The sequence below is a fragment of the Mauremys reevesii genome, linkage group 5 (genome assembly GCF_016161935.1).
Source record: "Mauremys reevesii isolate NIE-2019 linkage group 5, ASM1616193v1, whole genome shotgun sequence".
Lineage (NCBI taxonomy): Eukaryota > Metazoa > Chordata > Testudines > Geoemydidae > Mauremys > Mauremys reevesii.
The window spans coordinates 118,874,811-118,901,118 of record NC_052627.1 but is presented as its reverse complement, the minus strand read 5'-3'; the positions used below and the strand labels follow the sequence as shown (position 1 = coordinate 118,901,118).

Genomic DNA, 26,308 nt, shown 5'->3' with positions numbered 1-26,308 from the left:
GGTTATGGTTAAAACGAAAGCCTTATTTAACACTTTACATTTCAAATGCTTTAACTGTTTGTTTTTCTTTCTTTTCTGTATCTTTAATAAAATGTTAACAAAAAAATTAATGGAGTGTTTGTCATGGTATTAAGGAGGCAGAGGTTTCTGTATACTAAAAACTGAAGCTTGTTTGAATCTATTTAATGTGGGACAGTGACAGTTATGTTAACACCTTTAACACTTTGATTGGATATAGTCCATTGAAATGAATACAACAGGCCGCATTGTGTTTTGCTCTATACAAACCCTCATGAAGACAATAGTCCCTGCCCCAAAATTTTAGTTCAGTGTTGTGTACTCTTTGTAATGTCTTTCACTTCTAATCACCATAATGGTGTATATTGCTGATATATTGTATCTTTATGTATGTGAATATAATAATGTTGTACAGCACTCCGAGCTTTGATGGGGGGGGTGCATTAGAAAGAATGTATCAAATGCTTATGATTAGATAAGATATAAAATATTATTGACCAAAATAATTCTTCTTCCTGTGCTATAACTAGGCCATACTTAGTCAACCTATTGCCCTGTCTAACACGAATAAGTAAGCGGCCTGAAGAATCGGTACAAGAGACACTGGCTGCAGCAATACCAAAAATCATGGCAGCATTTGGCAACTTTGCAAATGACAATGAAATCAAGGTACAGCTGTTTTAAACTATTAAGAAACATTTTTATTACACATGAGAACATAGTTAATCAACCATTAGAACCATTAATCAGATGTTACAGACAGCAGTGTAACAGCTACCAGATTTGAATTATTAAAACATGTATTATTTATATTCTCCTCCACCCCTTGGATTATTGATAGGAAATTTTAAATCAAAATAACTTTTTGGGTGGATGGAGGGGAAGCATTTTCTTGTTTGCTTACTGACTTCTGCCTATCTTTAAGTAACTTTTATGATTTTTTTTATTTTTGTAACTTTTAGGTTTTATTGAAGGCTTTCATTGCTAATCTTAAATCCAGTTCTCCTACCATCCGTCGAACAGCAGCTGGATCAGCAGTTAGCATCTGTCAACACTCACGAAGAACACAATATTTTTATACCTGGTTACTGAATGTGCTTTTAGGTAAGATTCAGGAAACTGCTCCTACATCCTCAAGCCATGAGCAATATTGGAAAAAACAGAATTGGCAAATATAAAATTAAACCATTATAGTAATTCCTGTTAGGTAGCTTTGCTTGCCAACTTCTAACCTGCATGTTAGGTGTCACCAATGCTTGCTCTATGGGTACAAAGAGGTCTTCTAGGGGCTACATCAACTCATTTAGACAGTTACCTAGTTTTACAACAGGCTACCTATAAAGCACTAACGAAGTCAGTACAAACTAAAATTTCATACAGACAATGACTTGTTTATACTGTGCTCTATATACTATGCACTGAAATGCAAGTACAATATTTATATTCTCATCAATTTACTTTATAATTATGTGGTAAAAATGAGAAATTAAGCAATTTTTCAGTACTAGTATGCTTTGACACTTCTTGTATTTCTATGTCTGATTTTGTAAGCAAGTAGTTTTTAGTACGCAAGACAAATCAGACTCCTGAAAGGGGTACAGTAATCTGGAAAGGTTGAGAACCACTGCTTTATGGTATTGTGGCACATTTAATCAACATAATGAAAAAATTAGGTATGGCCCATTTTTGCCTTTTGTCAGGGGGACTTTTACAGATATATATAATGCCATATTTCTGTGGTACTCATCACCTCTTCCCAAATCAGATAAATGCTATATCAGAACTTTGGATAGATAATCTAGAAGCATAGATTAATGAAAAAGCATAGTCCACAAAATAAAATGAGAGAGCATTGTGACTTAAAACATGTATATAATGAAAAAAGAAAAGTTGGAATAATCCAGTAAATCAGAACTCCCAGTGTGCTTGAAGGATCAACAGTTTCATTAGTCTGGCAACTGTGAAAATGTCCTTCTAATTCTAGTTCTGTTAATGGAATAAGCATGTGGATTTATTGCTAAAAGAAAAAAATACAATTATTTCATTGCCAAATCTTAAATTTTTATCAAAAGAGTTAGAAAAAACTGAAATCAAATCAATGTTATGATTATTTTAGTGTTTAGGCTTGGCAAGATGGACACTGCCCAGGCATGTGTCACGTGACTATTATCTAATGTTGAAAGATAATAGGCAAAGAAGGGGAGCATGCATTTGGGGCATTGGGAGGGGTCGTTTTGGGATCTGAGAAGACTTACAAAACGTGTGTGAAACCACTGTTGTGTGCAGTAGGGTTTTGTCTTTGGTGTGAAGGGTCTTGGTTCTTTTCCCTGAGGGTATCTGTTTGACTTTCTAATTGCTTCTCTTTGGTGGATACCTACATTTTCTGGATTCAGAGTAGCAGCCGTGTTAGTCTGTAAGTACTCCTGTTTTTTTTACATTTTCTGGAGTATCCTTCATGTCCATTTTTCCTTCTTTAAAAGCCAACCTTGAAGATCCTGCTGGCCATCCCTGCTTTAAAGGCACTTCTTTACCTTTCTGTACTTGAAGAACTAAGTCTTGAGTTAATAAAATGCTTCCACAATTTTAGATGGGTGGAGTTTGCACTCTCTTCTAAAAATTAGAAGGCATTCTGTGGCTGCCCCTACCCGTAACATGACATTGTGTAGTTACTTTAGAAGGGATACTTTGAGCAGAGACTTTGAGGTCCCCGGTACTGTCCACCAGTAAGCATTGAGGAGGGCAGGTCAGGGTCTGCTCCAGAAAGAGTCCCTCCACAGTACTGACCTTTTCTAATTGGGGTCATCAGTTCCAGCACCAGTGCCTGGGCTGTTGAGACTGATGTCTGCTATGGTACTGACTACTTCATTCAGCAACAGAAGCACCAGGAAAATCTCGGCAGCAATGATGCTGGAGGCCTGTGCCGTGCCACAAGATGTACTCTTGGCACTGGACTCACTGATGGTATCGGAGTGAAGCCGGCCGATACCAGTGTGGATCCTTAGGCCATGGCTACGGACTTAACTCAGAGTTGTGATGAAATCTTGATATGGGGCAGGGCTAGATCATCAGAGCATCCAGCACTTGCTTGACCCGTGCACTCTAGGGGTAAACCTAGCATATCATTCCTTGTAGTGGTATATCTCTGGAGAGAAGCTCTTGAACCTCAGCACCATCCTCCTTGGAGTGTGAGAGAGGCTCTTATGCTCCTTGAAAAGGAGGAGGCACTCCCCTTCTCCTTCATCAAGGGAGTTCAAGCAGCAAAGAGTCCTGTGGCACCTTATAGACTAACAGACGTATTGGAGCATGAGCTTTCATGGATGAATACCCACTTCGTCGGATGCATGACATGCATCCGACGAAGTGGGTATTCACCCACAAAAGCTCATGCTCCAGACATGCATCTGACGAAGTGGGTATTCACCCACGAAAGCTCATGCTCCAATACGTCTGTTAGTCTGTAAGGTGCCACAGGACTCTTTGCTGCTTTTACAGATCCAGACTAACACGGCTACCCCTCTGATACTTGACAAGGGAGTTCAGTTACTATCCACCAAATGTTCAGAGACAAAGACTCTTGCTTCTGTCATGGTTCCTGGAACCCGTGGGGCATGCCTCCCACTTCCGGATCCTCTCAAGTTCATCACCAGATCTCCTAGCAGAGGACATGCGAGGGCACATGAGGAGGCCCAGGAGATTATTGTTGGTACCACGGAAGACCCTCAGGACTGCAGGCATTGGAACCTCCACCCACTGCACTACAGGAGGATCAGCCTTAGTCTCCTTTGCAGTCCTCCTCATCGCCAAGTGAGACTGTTGTACTCTGAGATTCCTTACCTGTCCAAAATGACTGTAGGACTTACCACGATCCTTTAAGGAGAGTAGCTACCTCTTGATATTCCTCTTGAGACGGTCCAAGATAATTCTCACAGGCTGGTAGACATTCCGAGTTCGGCAGAGCCTTCTGCCTATCAGCAAGGCCAGACTAAATCTGCAAAATCCTTGTGGCAACTGTCACCCTCTGCCTTCAACAGCCAAGAGAACCAAGAGATGGTGTCCCTTCTCAAGTCTATGAATGTTTTTATAACTATCCTTCCTCAGTTGTCACGCCAGAAAATGAGAGTGCCATCAGGGTAAACCCTTTTCTACCTCAAAGGACAAGAATACAAAGAAATTAGGCTTTTTGGTAGAAAAATTTATTCCACATCTGGTCTACAATTTTGTATAGTTAACCAACAAACCTTATTGGCCAGATGCGACCTCTTCCTCTGGGACAGTAAGATGAAGATCTCAGACAAGTTGCCAGAGGATGCCATACACTGCCAGACAAGGGGAAGCTGTTGGCTCACAGCTCTCTGCAAGCATTGTTAGGTGGGGCAGATTTGGTGGCCAGGTCCCTGGGATCTGCAGTATCTGTGCACAAATGTTGGTGGCTTCAGTCCTTGGGTCTACCACAGGAGCCCAGCAGACGATCTAGGATCTCCCTTTTGCTCTTCTTGCAGAAGACTAATGAGACACTCCACAGTCTCCAGGATTTGAGGGCCATGTTGAAATCATTGGGAATTTTCATGCTTTTTCCTAAAAGAAAACAATTCCGCCAGCAGAGATCCCTTCCTTTCCCATTGAGGCAGCCTGACCAATCTAGAAAACAGAGGAAAAAGCACAGGAGAAGACCACTTCCTCCTCAGTTTTCTTCTATGGCAGGTTCTTCAAGATAGTTGGGAAATCCATAGATGTCTGTTTGACTGTCTTGTCAAGGACAGAGTACCAGATCACAATGTACCAGTTTTCTCCCTCCCCATTTTTTTCCAATAGGTTATCTCACTTCCTGTATGCTTGGTCCCATCTTACTACAGACCAATGGGTCCGAAGTACTGTGGAACAGGACACACACTGCAGTTTCTGTTCCCCTCTTTTAATCCCCTTTCCCATCTGTCTTCAGGGACCACTCTCATGAGGATGTCCTTCTCCAAGAAGTGCAGTCTCTTCTCCATTTGGGAACTATAGAAGAGGTTCACCCTCTCCACCTAGTGAAGGGTTTCTGTAAATGTTACTATCTGATTTCAAAGAGAAAATGAGGGCTCATACCCTTCCTAGACTTGCAACATTTGAATAAATATATAAAGAAAATAAGGTTTCACATGATCACTCTGGCCTCTGTCATCCCCTCCGAGGATCCAGGCAACTGGTACTCTGCTCTTGACATGAAGGATGCATATTTTCATGTCGCTATTCATCAAAGCCATAGAAGATTCCTAAGATTTCTGGTCAGCAACATTATCAGTTTATGGTCCTGTCCTTCAGCGTGTCTGTGTGTCTGCAAAACGCATGGTGGCCGTAGCTCAGGGGTTCTCAAACTGGGAGTCAGGACCCCTTAGGGGGTTGCAAGGTTATTACATGGGGGGTCACGAGCTGTCAACCTCCACCCCAAACCCCACTTTGCCGCCAGCATTTATAATGGTGTTAAATATATAAAAAATGTTTTTAGTTTATAAGGGGTGTTGCACTCAGAGGCTTGCTATGTGAAAGCCATAGCTGCATTCCTAATTAAAGCAGGGATGCAAATATTTCCGTCCCTGTACGATTGGCTGATATGAGGTCTATCCAAGCTCTAAACAGAAGTCATTCTATCCTGGATCTGTCCCTTTTCAGTGTTCTGGGTCTGTTGATCAATGAGGGCAAATCAGTATAAATAAATAAGAGAATAAAATGTATAGGGATGATTCTGAATTGTATAATAGCCAGGGTATTTCTGCCTGAAGCCAGATTCCAGACAATGTTAAACATTTCCATAGATCTGAAAGCCCATCCACTTACAACATTAAGAAATTGCCTCAGACTACAGGGACACATGGCCTCCTGCATGTATGTGATTCGGTATGCCAGACTTTGTCTCAAAAAGTTGCAGGGCTGGTTCAAGTTGGTTTACTCCTCCCTCGTGACCCGTTGGACATGCTGATTCAAGTACTAGCCTCGTTGGACTGGTGGTGGATGGATCTGGCCAACATATATAATGGGAATTTCCTTCATCCTCCCTTACCCATATTGACTCTGGTTACAGATGCTTCCTCTGTAGATTGTGGAACTCACCTGGTAAACCTACCAACTCAAGCTGTGTGTTCTCAGCAAGATTTGACCCTCCACACAAACATGAAGGAATTGTGGGGTATTCATCTGGCTTGTTGATCTTTTCTACTTCACATGAAGGGGAGGATCTACAAGTCCTCACGGACAACGCTGTGGCAGTATTCTATGTGAATGGGCAAGGAGGATTCAGATCAGATTGCCTCTGTGAAGAGGCAATATAGCTAAGAGTTTTGTATTGCCAATGCAATACACCTCAGCCTCCTGGGAGTTCAGTAAGTAGATTGTTCAGCAGAGATCACAAGCAGACTCTCAAGGTGGATATGGTGAGATTAATTTTTCAAACCTGAGGGGTCTCACACATAGACCTATTTGCTACTCTTCCTAACAGAATGTAGTAGGTTTGTTGTTGCAGGACAGCGCACAGTCAGGGATCTCTGATAGATGCTTTCCTACAGTCTTGGAACGGCAATGTGATGTATACCTGCCTTCCCATTCTGCTTCTTCCCAGGGTGTTGCTCAGGCAGGATCATGCTTGTATGATCCTCATAGCCCTGGTGTTGCCACGCCAGCATTGGTTCTCCAGTTTGCTGAGTCTCTTGGCAGGGCTTCTTTGGTACTACCTTCAGAACTGGACTTGATCTCCCAAGATCCCAACCTGCTACATCCCAACCTGGCTGCTCTCCATCTCACGGCCTGGATGCTCCATGTTTAATGCCTCAGGAAGCAGTGTGTTTGAGGAAATGTACAAAAAATTCTCCAGAATATCAGAAAGCTACCTACTAGATATACTTGCCTGTTAAAGTTAAAACAATTCTCCTTATGGTCAAAACAGAAGGGTGTTTTGCCAGTCCTAGCTTCTCTCCAACATATTTTGGATTACTTGTTCTACCAAAACCACAAGGCCTATCAGTTAGCTGCCAGGTAAACCCTAATGGAACTATCTTTGCTTTCCACCCTCCAATTGTGGGCTACTTGGTATTTTCTGGTCTGATGTCAGATTCTTAAAAGTGTCTGGACAGGTTATATCCCCATGTCATAGATCACTTTCCTCTCTGGCTGTTAAATCTGGTGCCAGAAAGTGAGATGGGATTGCCCTTTGAACTGGTTGCTGCCTGCTCTTTGCTGCATCTCTCTAAGAAAGTAGCATTTTTGATAGCTGTTACCTCAGCGAGAAGAGTCTGGAGTTATGAGTATTGGGAGCTGATCCTGCTTATGTTTTTTATATATTTGTGTCTATGCCTCAAATTCCTGACAAAGGTAGTATCAAAATTCCACGTCAGACAGGGCATATAATTACCAGTGTTCATAAAGAGGAGGAGAGGCTCCATACCTTGGATGTAGAAGGGCCATTGGCCTTTTACTTGGACAGGACTAGATATTTTATGTTGTCATCCCAGCTGTTCGTCACAGTTGCAGACAGGATGAAAAGCCTTTCAGTCTTGATGTAGAAGATTTCATCCAGGATTTTTTCCTGCATATGCCTATCCTATCAATATACCTCCCCTAGCCAGGTGGTAGCTGTGCAAGGTGTCATGCAGCTTCCACAGCTTTTTTGTGGGTGTGAAGGAGGCAGGGGCTCAAATACTCATTGCAGACATTTACAGAGCTGCAGCTTGGTCATTGGTATATACGACTTCTACTTACTATGCTGTATCTTAGCTTTCCAGAGATATAGCAAGTTTGGACAAATAGCTCTTCAGTCCTTGTTCAAGTAGATTCTGAATCCCACCTCCAGTTTGAACTGCTTGTGATTCACCTGAAGTGGAATGGACATGTGCAATCACTTGAAGAAAAAATGATTACTAACCTTTTCTGTAACTGTTGTTCTTAAAGATGTTTCACATGTCCATTCCATGGTCTGCTCTCTTTCCTCTGTATGGAATCTGGTACTAAGAAACTGAGTGGGGTCTGGTATAACTCTGACCTTTATACCATGGTGCAGCAGCACAAGACAGCAGATGCTGCCTGTGCTGCCGCAGAGGGTACCACCAAGGGAAGAATGTCTGACTTGGGTGCACACATACCCCTGAAGTGGAATGGACATGTGCCACACATCTTGAAGAATTACAGAGCAGGTTAGTAAACCTTTTTTGTTCTCCACTACTCTTGCTTTTTTAGTGACATTTCTGACATAGTTGTGTTTTCTGTTTTTTGTTTTGGATAAGTAAAAGAACTGATGATAATGTCTTGAGTTAATTTATAGTACTTGTACTACCAATAAGATAAGAGTCATAACTTTTTTGCAGGTTTGTTGGTTCCTGTGGAAGATGAACATCCTACTCTTTTAATTCTTGGAGTACTGCTCACACTAAGGTATCTAATACCATTACTGCAGCAGCAAGTAAAGGATACCAGTCTGAAAGGCAGTTTTGGTGTAACACGAAAAGAAACAGAGATATCACCTTCTCCAGATCAGCTTATACAGGTGAGAGTTGAATGGTAACTCTTTCAAAGTACTAATTGGCTTATGAGCTAGCAAACATCCTTGTAATGTACAGTATGATGGATTTCTCATATTTGTTGTCAGCTATTTTAGTTCTGAGTTGGGAGCCATTTACAGTTTATTTTTGTCAATATTATTTGATTATATGTTTGCCCAGTGACTGGCAAAATATAAATATCCCTACAAAGGAAAGTGCAATGGCAATATTATGAATTAGTAGTTCTAAGGAGCTAAGGACCATCACAAACCTTGCCAGCTTCTGCTTCAAGTGCAAAGTACACTTATTTGACTTGCCTTCTCTAATATAGCAGTGTGTACTTTTTAAAAATAAAAACACTACCAAAACAAAACACATTACACACACAATTATCTCTGTGGGAAGAGAATGAGTTAAAACAAACCGCATGTGACAGATGTTAGTCACGTCACTTAATGCACTACTGGAAGTTGCTTAGAACCTCTGGCTGCAAGAGTAGTGTAGGAGCCTATTTAGAAAAGGAGATAGATAGTTATAAATATTTACTACTAAGGTTTCTTTGATTTATAGGTCTATGAATTGACTTTGCATTACACTCAGCACCAGGACCACAATGTTGTGACTGGAGCTTTAGAACTATTACAGCAACTTTTTAGAACACCACCGCCTGATCTTCTTCATGCCCTGACCACTTCAGGAGGCATTACACAGGTCAGTGTATCCAAAGACGAGTCTATCAGCAGAAGCCGCAGTGGAAGCATAGTGGAGCTTATAGGTAAGCAATATTTTTGGTGTTTTAGCTGAGAGATCAACACACATCGTAGGCTCTTTAAATTCCTTAGTTAGCCAAAATGATAAAAGATTAGTGTTAAAAAATGGTGTGTGGAAACTTCAGGCTTGTTCAGAAGTAGGTATGCAGATTCTTTATGCATGTAGAGGAAATTGGTAAAGATTGGCGTTTGGGACAATGTTCTTAATATACATATCTTAGTACAGTCATATGTTTTGTACTTATCTCCTTTTGTTTAACCAAAAGTTGTAAGACCACCATTCTAATTGATAACTTTGAGAAAATTAATACCCTTCTTACCAATCTTTTGACCAGGCTGCTGTGATGCATGGAAAGCCGATCTAATAAAAATGTACATTAACTATGAAAGCTCATTGCCAATTGTCTAGTTTACTACCAATAATAAGCACAAATTCTCAGTGTAACTATTAAGCTTGTTTATAATTGTTTCTTTAGGTTTTGATGCTCTTGTCTATTAAGTGCATGTTCTTATAAATAAAATATTGTCTTAACTTTTTAATTTCCAGAAATGAAAATTTTAGCCCCCGATTGGATTTTTTAAAAAACTTCAGTTTTATGGTGGACTCATTTTCTATATTAGAGGAAAGAATGAACTTTCCAATCTCTCTGATTTACAAGTTTTCTGATAATAGATGGTAATTCATTAGCCAGGCCAAAAAAACAAAACAATACTGCAATGACAAATGAATTGTATATTTTTAAAAGTAAAAAACTTCAGTTGAGTTTATTTTCCTGGAGTGCAAAGAAGTGTCTGAGTACAACATTTTAGAGATACTGTACCTGACAAGGATTTGAAACCTTAAAGGAAACACATTTTCTATTTAATTTCTAAACTTTATCTAATAGCCTTATGAGGCTATTAGAATTCCTTCTTAATTTCAGCAGCTCTGTTCTTTTCTCTGATTTGTTACTTTGTGATTTGCAGCTAGAGGGGGGTCTTCATGCAGTCCTTGTCTGTCAAGAAAACTAAAAGGTGACTATCTTCAGAATCACAATTGCTTAACCACATGCTTTTTCACTTTTTGTCTTGCTAAATTTTGGTTTCTATTCACTAATGCGTTCCTCTTTGCAACTGGGATTGAAGAGCATAAATCTAATTTTTGTCAGAGTTTGACGCTACAACCAAGATATAGTGAAGTAATTAAAAAAGCAGAAATATTATTTCAATTTTTTTCTTTGCTTTGCTGGCAAAATTATTTTGATCATTATTGATGCAGCTTTCACTGAACAGGGTCTGGTTGCCTTTTTTAACAACAGTATTTGACCTGGAATGAAACAGGCACAACAGCTAACAGACAATTAAATTGGAAAATTGTGCTTTTTGATCTTTCTAACTGTTGCATTCCTTCACTAATGCATGTGTATGTCTTGCATGTTTTAAAATACCACTTGTGCTCTGATCTGGTCTGTCTGTCCTGTGATGACTAACACTGCTCACTTATGACTATTACCTATCATTTTGATTTTTTTCTCCATTACTGGAGGTTTATGTTGAAATCTTAGTTTGAGCTATCACCCTTAGACATTCTGTGCGCAGTTTGACCATAATAACGTACTTCATGTTCAGTCATACTCGTGTAGTTTTCTAAAGAAACTTGACAGCAGTAATGGAGTCATTTTAAACCCCACCCTACATCAGGATTCACTAGTTCTGTCTCCTGCTGTGCCACTGCAAAATCCCATTGGCTTCTGTGGTACTCTGTGTGGGAACAGAGGTCTGTGCTAGCGAATTCCAGTATAGGATTTGGGGTAGAGAAGGAGGTATAAGGGAGAAAAATACCTTTCCTGGGATAAACAGTTTAGAAGTAGAACGGGGATTCAACAAGCATGTGTTGCCACTACATCAATTAGGGCCACCACAGCACCTAATTTACACTGTTACTCTTTTTTCCCTCTAATTGGTTATTTTTTGTGTGTGAAAATAAATAAAAAATAAACTATTCTTGATCTCAGTGTGATAAGAAAATATCTTAATGTGATAAACTGTGATGTTGCTGAATAGAATGGATGCTTGGGAGCTACAGTGATAGGTCTGTATAAGACTCTTTTTAGGAAAGATAAAGGAAGAGATGGTATTGAGAAAGTAGAATCTATTTCTATATGCATCTGGAAGCCGGCTTACTATGCGACAAAATAAGTGAACACCATGTTACACTATGTACTAATAAAGGTGTAATCTTTGTTTTTCATGTTTGGTTTAAATATTTTGAATATAGCAGTAGGTCTTCAGTAAAATAAGTTTATATTTTACTAATAATGATTATAGATTAAACAGTCCTTAAATTAAAAAATATTAAACTGTCTACAATTAATGAATATAATCTTCATTTGATAAAACACGTTTTGCACATCTTGTGTCATTGCTTAATGTCAGGTCCTGCCTGTTAGATGATCATGAAATGAGAGCTGATATTATAATTTATATGTAGTTGCATGTAGCAGGCTTTGAGGTCAAAAGGGACCATCGTGATCATCTAGTCTGGGGCCTGTAATGTGCAGGATATCAGAACCTTACCCACCCACTCCTGAAATAGACCTCTGGCTGAGTTACTAAAGTCCTCAAATCATGCTTAAAGACTTCAATTTACAGAGATTTCACCATTTACTCTAGTTTAAAGCTGCAAGTGACCCAGGTCCCATACTGCAGAGGAAGGGAACCCCCTCACCCCCAGGGTCTCTGCCAATCTGTCCTGGGGGAAAATTCCTTCCTGACCCAGATATGACCCTGAGCATATGGGCAAGACCCACCAGGCAGATACCTGGGAAAGAATTCTCTGTAGTAACTCACAGATCTCTCCATCTAGTGTCCCAACTCCAGCCATTGGGGAATTTTGCTTCTGGAAGTTGCCAATGGGCCACATGCCATTGTAGGCAGTCCCATCACACCTTCCCTTCCATAAGTTTATCAGGCTCATTCTTGAAGCCAATTAGGTTTTTTGCCCCCGCTGTTTCCCTTGGAAGGCTGTTCCAGAACTTCACTCCTCTGATCGTTAGAAACCTTCACCTAATTTTGAGCCTAAATTTTTTGATGGTCATTTGTTCTTGTGTCCACCTTGAGGCTTAACTTAAATAACTCTTCTCCCTCCCTGTTTTTTATCCCTCTGATGTATTTATAGAGAGCAATAATATCTCCCCTCAGCCTTCTTTTGGTTAGGCTAAACAAGCCAAGGGTTGAACAATGGCTATTGTAGTATCCTAACTGAATTTCTTTACTTGTGCATATTTTAATCCCATACTTCATGTTCATTCCTGTAGTCTTCGGTATAAATGAACAGAATATTCAGTCTAATTATCAGTTCTTACCATGAATTTCAAATATGCATTCCCCTTTTAGAGAAGACTTTAAAAATTAGCAGAAGTAGCTAGTTGCATTGAAGTGGATTTCTAATTTTGCAGTTTACTGGCATATAGAGCATTGGGGTTCTGCTCTTTTTGCTAGGAGTGGGGCTATTGGACTTTTAATATGCTCCCCATGGGTCAGTGGGTGGAGAGGTGAGGAAAGGGAGGGAGAAACACAGCAGCATTTGATTCCACCCCCTGCACGCTGTAATATTCTGTACTCTCTTGGTGCTGTTGCTTCAGGGTATCTGTGGTTTTAGTTTAGGCTTTGGTTTATGTTTGGGCCATATTTTGAAGGCTGTCTTGTCAACCATAAGAATGAAAGACTACATATTTTCTAAATGAATCCTTACATTTTGGACCACAACTTTACAGAATTTTAAAAACAGAGCAATTATCTGGTTGTTTGCATGGCCACATAATCATATTCTACAAAGGGGCCTGAACAGAGCTAAAGTTGACTTCAGCTTTTGTTCACAACCTACTTTGCAATTAATCTTAAATTTGGGAAACTAAAAACTGTCCTTTTTAATTTCTTTAAAATGTCTAAATGCATGAAAAATTGTAAAATGAAATATCGTCTTCCCTAGTTTTGGTGGTGGAAATCCTAGTAGAAGTTTTTTCATCCTTTCATGGGTATAGGTGTATGCATGTATGATTTATTGCTGATCATGTGACTGGCCTGTACACAAGTACAGTGTCTTCCCTGAGGACATTAAAAATCCAGAAGATGTGGATTATAAAAAAAAAAATCTGAGGAAGCTTGGAGCAGTGGGCAAATTAGTACACCTCTACCCCGATATAATGCTGTCCTCGTGAGCCAAAAAATCTTACTGCATTATAGGTGAAACCGTGTTATATTGAACTTGCTTTGATCCGCTGGAGTGCGCAGTCCCAGCCCCCCCGGAGTGCTGCTTTACCGCGTTATATCCAAATTCGTGTTGTATCGGGGTAGAGGTGTAGCATATTACTTGTAGTATCAGAGAAGTAGTGGCTTTTAGGAAGGATTTGAATGAGGAGAAAGTGTTGAATCTTTCAAGGAAAGTGTTTATTTTCCAAGTGTGTCCAGGTTTGAATTAAATAGGTGTTACAATTTGGGATTTAAAATTTTTTTTTCCAGAAAAACCCACTATCTTGGTAGTTCGGTCTTCACTTCTTTACCAGTTTTGGTGTCATCCCAGTATTCCATTTTTAGCTAGAGGAGTGAAGAATTCATGACTTGACACTTCAGATGTAAAAAACCAAGCCAAAAATTGCCATTCCTTTATGCGTCAAGGACAAATAAAAAGGGCAAAACCCCACTTCTTTTCCCTTTGCTGGTCGCCTTTAATGATGGTTACCAGCAAAGATCCCTGGAAAAGTCATGGAGCAGGTCCTCAAGGAATCAATACTGAAGCAATTAGAGGAGAGACAAGTGATCGGGAACAGTCAGCATGGATTCACCAAGGGCAAGTCATGCCTGACTAACCTAATTGCCTTCTATGATGAGATAACTGGCTCTGCGGATGAGGGGAAAGCAGTGGACGTGTTATTCCTTGACTTTAGCAAAGCTTTTGTTATGGTCTCCCACAGTATTCTTGCCAGCAAGATAAAGTAGTATGGGCTGGATGAATGGACTATAAGGTCGGGGACGACTCACCTTGCAGCACCTCCTACTGGTTGTCCAGGGAATTAGCTTTTCCAGCCTCCGGAGCACCCTCTGCAGGCTGATGCCCCGCTTGCTGCTGGCCCCCGTATCCCACCCAGCCCTCGGTGCCTCTTTGCCTAGGGATTCTGCCCCCTGGCAGGACTCCCACAACTGTGGGTCTCCCCTCCCCGGGGAACCCCTAACCCTCTATCCCCCACCTCGCCTCAGTCTATGGCTACTGCCAGTCACCATCTAGCCCCTGCTCACTGGGTCCAACTGCAGTGTACAAGCCATTCATCATTGCCATGGAGGGTTTGGACCTGCTGCCTTTGCCTACCCTGGACTGTCCCTCTGCAACCCCAGTACCTTTCCGGCCTTTATCAAGGCCTGCAGCCTAGAGGGTTTCCAGGCTGGAGCTCCCCAGCTCCTCTAGCTTTCCCCAGCCCTGCTCCACTCAGGTACCCTGTTCGGCTCCCAAGCAGTCATGCCCATTTCTCTCTTCTGCTAGAGAGAGACTGCCTGAGTTCCTGGCTCCCAGCCTCTTATAAGGCCAGATGTGGCCTGATTGCGGTGTGGCCCCAGCTGTGGCTGCCTTCCCCAATCAGCCTAGCCTAAGGCTTCCAGCCCCAGCCCTCTCCAAGGGCTGGCTTTTAACCCCTTCTGAGGTGGAGCGGGTAATCACCCCACTACAGGTGGATAGAAAGCTGGCTAGATCGTCGGGCTCAATGGGTAATGATCAATGGCTCCATGTCTAGTTGGCAGCCGGTATCAAGTGGAGTGCCCCAAGGGTCGGTCCTGGGGCTGGTTTTGTTCAATATCTTCATTAATGATCTGGAGGATGGCGTGGACTGCACCCTCAGCAAGTTTTCAGATGACACTAAACTGGGAAGAGTGGTAAATACGCTGGAGGGTAGGGATAGGATACAGAGGGACCTAGACAAATTAGAGGATTGGGCCAAAAGAAATCTGATGAGGTTCAACAAGGACAAGTGCAGAGTCCTGCACTTAGGACGGAATTATCCCATGCACTGCTACAGACTAGGGACCGAATGGCTAGGCAGCAGTTCTGCAGAAAGGGACCTAGGGGTTACAGTGGACGAGAAGCTGGATATGAGTCAACAGTGTGCCCTTGTTGCCACGAAGGCTAACGGTGTTTTGGTCTCTATAAGTATGGGCATTGCTAGCATATCTAGGGACATGATCATTCCCCTCTATTTGGCATTGGTGAGGCCTCATCTGGAGTACTGTGTCCAGTTTTGGGCCCCACACTACAAGAAGGATGTGGAAAAATTGGAAAGAGTTGAGCGGAGGGTAACAAAAATGATTAGGGGGCTGGAGCACATGACTTATGAGGAGAGGCTGAGGGAACTGGGATTGTTTAGTCTGCAGAAGAGAAGAATGAGGGGGGGTTTTTATAGTTGCTTTCAGCTACCTGAAAGGGGGTTCCAAAGAGGATGGATCTAAACTGTTCTCAGTGATACCAGTTGATAGAACAAGGAATAATGGTCTCAAGTTGCAGTGTGGGAGGTTTAGGTTGGATATTAAGGAAAAACTTTTTCACTAGGAGGGTGGTGAAAGCCCTGGCTGGGATGATTTAGTTGGGGATTGGTCCTGCTTTGAGCAGGGGGGTTGGACTAGATGACCTCCTGAGGTCCCTTCCAACCCTGATATTCTATGATTTAATGATCATATACTGAGTCTTCTGTGCTTGAGATTCAGAACACAGTATAACCTTAAGTATACTCAGCCATTTTCAGCATAATTAATTATTTAAAAAAATACGTTCTCATGCGTTTACAGCACAAAAAAGGGAATTTTTAGTTGCATTATTTTCCAGAGTACCGTGAAGTTGCACAATTCCAAATGCCACATCTACATTTTCCTTATCTGTAGACTTGGGTACTCTAAAACTTATGGTGCTGTGGATAAACACAATTCTGCAACTCTGTATTATCAGAGCTATGTTTCATTTTTTTCTTCACATGAAAAATACAAAACCAAGAATATTAAATGCAAATGTCTGTGTTAATGTAGCCTTGTGGTTGCATCGTAAAAGAAAACAAAATTGTAAATGCAAAACAATTCTCTGCCACGCATTTTGGATTACTTGGTTAGTCTTTCTAAATATATAATTTAGTAGTATGTGTCACATAAGCTGCTAATACTATTATCATAATATTAACTCTTTTGTTTCCTGGGTGTTTTTAATGTATTATCTTATTGCATTAGTTGGGGTTTTGCATCTTTATGTAACCCATACTTTTTTTTTTTTTTTTTTAAATATGTGTATTATAGCCCAGGCTGAGCACCCCATTGTGGGACTTATTAGGCTGCTGTATTAGACTCAAACTTTGCATCCCCCACATGCTTTTGAATTTACTGAGTGTGAGCAGCATCCGGACATGGACTTGCTCTGGCCTTTCAGGCTCACTCCTGGGGTGCAGACTGGTGCAATGCTAGTATCTTCTCGGGATGTGAAGCCCTGCAGCTGAGCTACCCTTGATCCCAAGACCAATGTGGACCTTCCAAGTCTCACCAGTAGCTCACACATGCCTTCTCCAGAGCTCCATCCTCGTGGATACTCCGGATTACTGTTTCACCTTTTGGGGATTTTGTGACAATTAAACCAGTAACACACAGACTTTGTAAAGGCGCTTCTAAACCACACACACTTTACTTCTTGGCCATGTCTATACTTTGAGTGCTTTGCTAGTATATCTATATTGGTACGTGTATGCTGGCAAAAGGCTCCTAGTGTGGATGAAGGTTGTACCAGCAAAAATGTGCTTTTACATCTATGTGAGGGGCTTTTGGGGACACAGCTGTCAGTCAGGGATCACACTTCTTTACACCCCTGACTGACAGAGCTATGCTGGCAAAAGTCTGTAATGTAGACCTGGCCATAAACAAAGCACACAAGATACACAGATCTATGGGAAAATATCAAACACTTGCATGTGAGACCCTCCTCAGTTTTCTCACCCCTTCTGAGAGCCCTTTGAGTCTTAATCAGCATCTTCTGGCGCCCAGTCTTCTGCAGCCTTTCTACTCCTGCCCAGTCTTGTCTTCTAGTTTTGATATGCTGCCTCCTTGTTAGAGAGTTTCCTTTTTAACAGCAGATTCCAGTACTCTTCCTGTCCTTTCCTTGGAATAATTCCACTCTGTAATTCTTTATGGACTGCGGTCTCCAACCCTCAGTCTTTGTTACTGGGGGTAAGAGACATTTGGAAGCCAAACATTTTTGGCTGGTAGAATCTAATACCCTGATAAGGGAAGGTTATTGCAATGCTGATGGTCCTTAATGTCTGCTTTATTCAGGGGAGACACCCAGACCTTCTCCCTTTAAACAAGAGGATTAATGCAAGGATACAATGAAAGCTATGAGTAAGGGTATAAGCATACAGAGAATTCATAAAAGATTGGAATTCATAAGTTCACATAAACAGATTCCCAAACTGTCATGCAAAGCAATCAGCCTTCATTGTCGATTTGTCATTGTCCACTTCTCCCCGACTACATAGTAAAATGCTGTCTGCTCTTTCTCTTAGTTATTCATTTTCCCCATATCCATTATTTTATAATAACCTAGATATTTTTTCAGTGCAAGGATAGATAATCTACTTCAAAGAGGGTAGACATTTTACATCTGACTCTTTTTTCATGTATGCAATGTTGTAGCCATGTTGGTCCCAGGATATTAAACAAGGTGCGTGAGATAATATCTTTTATTGGACCAACTTCTGTTGGTGAGACACAAGCTTTTGAACTTAAACGGAGCTCTTCTTAAGGGCTGGGAAATGTACTCTAGAGCAGGGGTCGGCAACCTTTCAGAAGTGGTGTGTCGAGTCTTCATTTATTCACTCTAATTTAAGGTTTCACGTGCCAGTGATACATGTTAACATTTTTAGAAGATCTCTTTCTATAAGTCTATAATATATAACTAAACTATTGTTGTCTGTAAAGTAAATCAGATTTTTTAAATGTTTAAGAAGCTTCATTTAAAATTAAATTAAAATGCGGGGCCCCCGGACCAATGGCCAGGACCCGGGCAGTGTGAATGCCACTGAAAATCAGCTTGCGTGCCACCTTCGGCACGTATGCCATAGGTTGCCTACCCCTGCTCTAGAGTATCATAGCTAAATACAAGGTGGAACAGAGCTAAACAATATGTTCCACCTTGTATTTAGCTGTGCCACTCCTGAGTACATTTCCCAGCCCTGAAAAAGAGATTTGTGTAGCTTGGAAGCTTGTCTCTCTCACCAACAGAAATTGGTCCAATAAAAGATATTACCTCACCTACCATCTCTCTCTTTTTAAAAGCATTGGGACTGTTTCCAGGATGTAGGATAGCATTTTTAGCAAACTTAAACATATTATTGCTGCATCATTTATCAGGTAAAGTACTTTTAGGAGAAGAAGAAGGCTTGGAGGATGACCCTGAAACACGGTCAGAAGTCAGCACTGCAACTTTTGCAGGTAGGACTGCATTCTTTTTAACATGGAGTTTTTGGTGTAATTTCTGCGTTTCTGTAAGCTGTTCAGCAAGTCCACCTTGAATAGTAAATAAGTGTCTGTCCATAAAGTATGATTGACTAAAAATGGAATAGCCCAAGGCTATATACAGTTATATTTTACCATCTCCTTTACCTTTACCATTTATCCTTTGTTCGTTTACGAAGTGTGGACGTTGTTAAGTCTAATTCAACTGTGATTATGGAATTTGCGTAGTTGAGGATTAAAGGGGAAACAGCATAAAAGCTGTTTAATGCGGCATCATGTATTTAAAAGAATCATTATTTAAAAACAAAGGGATAAAAATGAATTTAAAATCTAGAAAGAGTTGAATGTAGTTTTAAGTATTAAACCTGTTCCTGGGTAGTCCTGCCAATCTTTCTCTTTACAATTATATTTTCCTATTTAAAAAAATGTTTCTATTCATTATTGCTGTGTTGAAAGACCTGAAAACAGGGGAAAAAGACTGTCTATACAATGTACCAAATGCACTAAGTAAACAAGTTTAAATTTATAGATTTTTTTCTGATCTTTCTGTCAAAGTAATCTTGGTGTTTCTTGTGACACTAAGTGAATAAACTTTCACAGTGTTTTTATTATCACATAGTTTCCTTTTAAAATATCTGCCTACCTTCTCATCTCCTTCATTCTAGTCGCTTGCAACTGTTTCTTGCTGTTATTTTAAAATGTTGTTTTTAAAGTGCTGTTAGCAATCATAGTAACAGAAGATGAACAAATAATATTTTTTAAAGTAGAAGATGCATACTATTTAGAAACATAACTCCCTCAGACTCGTATCCAAATTTGCATACATTTTCTTTATTGAACTTTAAAACCCTGCTTCTGGCATCTTAACCCGTAATTAAAAAAGATGGTTCTTGGACTGCAGTGTTCAAATCCAAAAGGACTAAATATGGGCCTTAAGGTCTGGTTATAGCCGTTATAGAAGAAGCAATGAAAAGTTAAAAAGGCTGTACTCTATACCTAAATGGCTTACAGGCATTTACCTCCCTAGCAATATTTTTATTGCTTCATTCACTGCTCCCTTCTAAGCCTTTTCACTTAATCCAGTTTTATATCAGAGGTATAAAGCTGAATTTGATTATTTTATTTTTCTTTGGTGTTTAAATCTTTTCCTTAAAGTTTATACAGATAATATTTTCTTGATAGATGACTTTGGATCACTAATTGCTTTTTGTTTCAGCCTCCATGAAGAGTGAGATAACCAGTGAATTAGCTTCTTCATCAGGAGTATCAACAGCTGGATCAACAGTAAGTTCTGCAGCTGATCTCACAGGACATGACATCATCACTGAGCAGCCACGTTCACAACATACTTTGCAATCAGACTCTGTAGACCTGACCAGTTGTGATTTGGCCAGCACAACTACTGAAGGGGAAGAGGATGACATGCTTAGTCGGAGCTCCAGCCAAATCAGCACTGTCCAGTCAGACAGCACTATGGACTTGAATGATGGCACGCAGGCTTCTTCACCAGTTAGTGATAGCTCTCAGACTACCACAGAAGGTCCAGATTCAGCTGTGACCCCTTCGGACAGTTCTGAAATTGTAAGTGTGCAACGGGCAGAGCGGGTATCCCAGTCTTCTACTGAGGGGCCCGACATATCTCAGAGCTCCTCCATGGAGGGCCCAGACTTGGACACATCTACTTATTCATCTTCTACTTTCCTGTCCTCAGCTAGTAACACTGAAAAGGTCAGCAGCTCATAGCTTTAACTGAGAGCTTGACCTCATTTTAACACTTTCACTGCAGCTTTAAAAAATGAATTGCTGTTTATAAAAATTAGTTTGAACACAAGGCTTTAAACTTGACCCTATGTATTAAACACATTATAAAATTACTCTTTTCACTGAAAGAATGAAAATATTAATGGGTTTTCATGAGAAATTTTCTAAATATTACATGCTTCATTTTAATAGCACGTTAGCCCTTAAAACTAACTAAATTGTAAACCTTCCATTTAAAAGGGTTAGTGAAAGTGTTAAAGGGTGAACCTTCCATTTGGAATAATAGATAAATACCCCTCAAGTCTGAGTGTTTCAGCCTCATGCTTTCATGTTGCATATTCTGTGGCTTATTGCCTGTGCTTTCTCACTTGGAAATTGTTTTACTACCTCTTGTATACCCTCTTGGAATGTCTGTTACATTGTTTGAACATTGCATAACTTCATACGCACCGCACGTTGATGCTTTTATGCTTACTTCAAGCATTTATTCAGTAGTGTACTCTACAGATATTTCAGTATGCCCATCTCTTTTCGGTGAAGATGTCATGTAGTTGAAAAAGAACAATTCAACAGACACTAATGCTTTTTGTTTGTTTGTTTGTTTTTGTTCATTTTAAAAACTTTTTTAAGGGATTTGGCAAATGACACAATCAAATGCAGATGTGTAGCATATCAACCCTCAATTCAGGCTTCCAAATGCGTTGTCAATGCTTGACCTAAAAACAGCTTTGTGAACTCATTGAAGATAAGTTGGGAAGAATAAAAGACCTGTGGAGTTATTTTTAAAAATGGTTACTTTATAAATGTGACAGACAGGTACTCTTGCTCAAAAGCGGGGTCAGATTGTGCAGAAGAGAAGTAGTAATATTTTCTCAAACTCTGACCAGCACTTAAATGCTCATGATGCAAAAATGAGCTGGTGTTCAGAGTAGATCATACAGATCTTTGTAATAGGATTGACCTTCTCCTTTCTTGCAAGCTCCCAATAGTGAAATAGCTAAGATTGTTGATTTCTAAGAGGTCATCATCAGGCTTCAGTGTGAATGCTATATTCAGAAGAATTGGAGAGTTCCCATTTCCCTTAAAGCTGTTGCTTCAGGCTGTCTGCATGTTTGGGCTGATATCACTGCATTGGTTTAGACTTGTTCAGATTTTGATGGTTATCGTTGCAATCATAAAGTTTGGAGTCTTAAGCTTTTTTAAATTCATAAATATTAAGACCAGAAAGGACTATTAGGATCATAGTCTGATCTTCTGCATCACACAGGCCATAGACTCTCACCCAATAATTTCTGCATCAAACCTCTACAGACGCTCCCCGACTTACGCAAGCGTTCTGTTCTGGAATGCCTTGCATAAGTTGAATTTTGCGTAAGTCGGGAATATACCCGATAATTATGTGCGCGCAAAAAAAAAAAAAGCTTATGGAGCTTTTTCCATAAGTGCGGATTTGCGTAAGTCAGGTCTTGCGTAACCCAGGGAGTGTCTGTAATTTCTGTTTGAGCTATAGTATATCTTTTAGAAAGATATTCAGTCTTGATTTACAACTTCAGGCGATGATGAATACAAGATATCCATAAGTAATTAAATAAAGTTTAAATCCTAAAGCCCAAGATTCCGCCTTCAGGGAAAAGTATCAATTTGGTAAGCTGCTGAGCCAGATGATCACACTTATCCCACTTTACAGATGCAGAAATGCCAAATAGATACGTCCTTCACTGATAGTTTTTAACTCTTACATATCTTTTATTTCCTCCTTTCAGTGTTTAGTATGCTCTCGTAGCACATAACCATTGCTCTGATGTACTGGGATTGTGAACTCTGGAAATGAACAGTTTGGACAGTTAAGGTCGTACAGAGTTCTTTTCAACATGAGTTGCAATCTAAAATTGTCAACGGCTTTCATATTTTCTTGGTACAGTAACTCCTCGCTTAATGTTGTAGTTATATTCCTGAAAAATGCTACTTTAAGCGAAATGACGTTAAGCAAATCCAATTTCCCCATAAGAATTAATGTAAATGGGGGGCAGGGAGGGTAGGTTCCAGGGAAATTTCTTTTGCGAGACAAAAGACTATATTTTATATGTACACACACACACATACATATATGTATGTACATATACACATATATATATATATATTTATATACACACACACACACAGTATAAGTTTTAAACAATCAATTTAATACTGTACACAGCAATGATGATTGTGATGCTTGGTTGAGGAGGTGAAGTCAGAGGGTGGGATATTTCCCAGGGATAAATTATGCTAAATGATGAACTAGTGCTCGGCTGAGCCCTCAAGGGTTAACACGTTGTTAATGTAGCCTAACACTCTACAAGGTAGCCCCAATGGAGGGAGGGGAGACAGCATGGCAGAGACAGACAGCTTGTGTGAGAGAGAGACGAGCATTGCACCTTTAAGTACCCTGACCCCACTCTAAGTACACTGCCTTTTTAAGTATCAGAGGGGTAGCTGTGTTGGTCTGGATCTGTAAAAAGCACAAAGAGTCCTGTGGCACCTTCTAGACTAACAGACAATAAAAGCTTATGCTCCAATTCGTCTGCCTTTTTAAGTAGATCAGCAAGTTGAGACAGCAGCTGCTGCCAGCAATATCCCTCCATCCTGAGCCTTGTTGTGTCTCGCCTACCCCCCTCCCCCCCAGCGGAGATGAGGTAAAGGAGCGGGGAGTGGAGAGGAGGGGGACACCCTGACATTAGCACCCTTCTTCTCCCCCCTCACATTAGCACCCTTTTTCCCCCCCCTCCTGGGAGCAGCTCTAAGGCTGAAGATAGTAGCAGCACACAGTGAGCGGGAGGGACAGCCTACTGCCCGGCAATTGGTAGCCTGCTGGGCTGCCGCACAGGGAACTTAGGGGAGCGGGGAGTTGATGGGGGGGCTGCCGGTCCACCCTGGTTCCAAGCCCCCATCCACTAGCTCCAACTGTCTGCTCTTTCTACAAGCAGTGGACAAAGCAGGCAGCTACAATGTTATAAGGGAGCATTGTGCAACTTTAAACGAGCATGTTCTCTAATTGATCAGCGAGGTACCAACGAAACTAACGTTAACCGGGACAACATTAAGTGAGGAGTTACTGTACCTGTTTTGGAAATCCAGTACATATATCTTCAGTGAGGTTTAGTGATACTTAATGCATATATAAAGTGCCTCTGAAAGGCATATTGTACTGTAAGTTGATAATTATCTAAACAATGAACTGGGAAATACCCAGAGGTCACCAGGTATTTAGCAAACAGGTTAAGAATTAACCATTTTAGATGCAATCTCTCCTTAGGCCTGTTCATTCAGAACAGAATTTTATGATGGCATTGCAACAAGTGTGACTGAAGTTAGAATTTGTCCTGCTGAATCTTATTGCTGATTCCATTTGCTGTGGAAATCATGTTCAGTCATCATAAAACGCTGCAATGCCATTTCTAGTCACTTTTTATTGTAAAACTATAGTGCAAAATACAAATAAATTTTAAAAACCAGTGTTTGAAAAAGGTTTTTATTTATCTGCCAAAACCTGAGTTCAGGGTTTGGAATCTTCTCTGCAACAGCTAATCAAAACACAGTTATCTAAAATTATACTTCCTACATTGTCATAAGCTTCCCCTGGAAGTTGGGAACACTGAACTTGGGTTTTGGCAGGTAAGCAAAAGAGAAGTTGCTTCACAAGTACTGTTTAAAAATATTTATTTTAAACACACACATTAATGTAATGATTTGGCCTTTAAAAATATTTGAGTCTGTTTATTTTTAAGAAATCTATGGAAAATTTGATACCATGGCAATAATAAAGCAGAGTATTCGTGTATAAATCTAAATCTGTTATAGGTTTAGACAAATAAGGAGAGAAGTTAGACTAAGCATATACCCAATAGGATTTTGAAATCCAAATAAGTGATGGAGTGACAATTCTGAAAGTGGTCATATCCTATATAATCAGGTGAGCCGGGCTTGCCTTTTTCATGTTAAATTGGTTATCTTTGGGCTGTGGGCTTTTTCTGCCTGTTGTCTTTGTTTATGGAGTTTCCTGCCATATGAAATCCAAGAATGCTATCTCTTGGTTTCTTAAAGATATGCCATTTTAATTTGGTATTTTGTTACACATTTAAATACTTTCAGACTTACATGTTTTTTTTTTTAATTTATAGGCTGCTTTTTATTTGCATTGTATAGTGGGTTGCTGTCATAAAAACCATGAGGGATGTTTCTAGCTAGTTTGTTGCGATGGGAGATGAGGTGTCACTTCGTCTTTCTGCATGCTTATATAATTTTAGTAAGTCTGGATTTGCTGTAAGTAGGTCCTTACAGGTCTTTTTAATATTTGAAAGAGAACTATTAAATGATTATAAAGATTTGTTCCATAATTATATGGTTGGATCTTAGGCTTTTATAAATTAAAGACAAGAGACTGTCCATAGTCATTTCCTGGCCAGTGCATGATAGGAATGTTAAAGGTAACTGACTCAATCATCATAATTGTTTACGTATTTATTTTCATATTATAGTCCAAGCAGCTAAAATTTCTTGAGAGCTTAATTGGTATCTTTCACTTTTAACGATTTACATCGCATTTTGCAGCCAGAAAATTAACAGTTACCTTCTGATAGTATAGCTGTGAAATGTTGTTTTGCTACGTTTTGGTGGTGGTCTCTTTACATTACTTAAATAAGTGGCAAGTCCATAACATTAGTATCAGGGGTTGGGTTTTAAAAAAAAAACCTCCTCATTTCCATTAGACTTTGAGTTAGAATGAAGGGATAAAATGAGAGTATCTTGAGGAGGTCCAGCCCTATGTTTTGTGGTGCACAGTGGGATCACTGCTAGACTTCCATTACCCACATACTGCATCTGAGGTCATTGGAGAGTTTGGCAGCTGGACAGTTTAGGTCAAGCTGGGGCCTTAAAAAGGGGTGGTGTAGGTTGATAGCAGGTGGAATGGAGGATCAGTTTGCCTCACATCAATGAGAAAGGCCCAAGCCATAGTACGGAGTCAGGTCTAAGTCAGATCTGTGAGCTATCAAGATCACAATTTTGCATCTTGGAAAAATGAGGAATCTGAGAAGTTTGAGGCCAGCACATAGCTGCACGCTTATGCTAACATGCATCAGACTGACTTTGGTTTGTGAATTACTAACATTGCATGTTTGTGCTCCGACTTGTGCACTCAAAGTTAGTCTACTCTAAAAGTCCATTCCTTGTATATCTTAGGTTCTAGAGGGTACTGAAAGCCAATATTCTGGAATGCAGATTGGACAGCTGCAAGATGAGGAAGATGAAGCTGCAAATGTTCTCCATGATGACTCCTCAGAGCCTTTCAGAAATTCTTCCCTTGGTATGTTGATAAATAGGAAAAATCAATTACAAAAATAGTAGCATCTTTCTCATCTGATTTCCAGCAAGACTGATTATCTATTTTATGTCTACCAGAAACAAATATAACAACATTATGATGAAAGTACACCTCTACCCTGATATAACGTGACCCAATATAACACAAATTCGGATATAACGCAGTAAAGCAGCGCTCCTGGGGGGCGGGGCTGCGCACTCTGGCGGATCAAAACAAGTTTGATATAACGCGGTTTCACCTATAATGCAGTAAGATTTTTTTGGCTCCCAAGGACAACGTTATATCCAGGTAGAGGTGTATTTTCATTTCTTTAACAAATCATTTTACTTGTTAGTTCTAGGCTACTTTTTTTAACTGTCTGGTAATAAACTTCAGTTAAAAGT

General features: G+C 40.2%; 1 protein-coding gene across 7 annotated transcripts in view; it reads left to right on the top strand.

Annotated features, from left to right (window-relative positions):
- HTT (huntingtin) overlaps positions 1–26,308 on the top strand; it is a 194,174-nt gene that overhangs the window by 26,766 nt on the left and 141,100 nt on the right. For 4 of the 7 annotated variants that reach the window (XR_005599204.1, XM_039540905.1, XM_039540909.1 and 1 more), the window contains 8 exons: positions 549–687; positions 981–1,122; positions 8,349–8,527; positions 9,093–9,297; positions 10,259–10,306; positions 18,695–18,775; positions 20,016–20,380; positions 25,784–25,907. Coding sequence is in view for 6 of the 7 variants with exons in the window: in XM_039540905.1 (XP_039396839.1) it covers positions 549–687; positions 981–1,122; positions 8,349–8,527; positions 9,093–9,297; positions 10,259–10,306; positions 18,695–18,775; positions 20,016–20,380; positions 25,784–25,907 (1,283 nt within the window). In the remaining variant the exon portion in view is untranslated. The remainder of the gene's footprint in view (positions 1–548; positions 688–980; positions 1,123–8,348; positions 8,528–9,092; positions 9,298–10,258; positions 10,307–18,694; positions 18,776–20,015; positions 20,381–25,783; positions 25,908–26,308) is intronic. The other 3 variants (XM_039540906.1, XM_039540908.1, XM_039540907.1) reach the window with 3 other exon arrangements.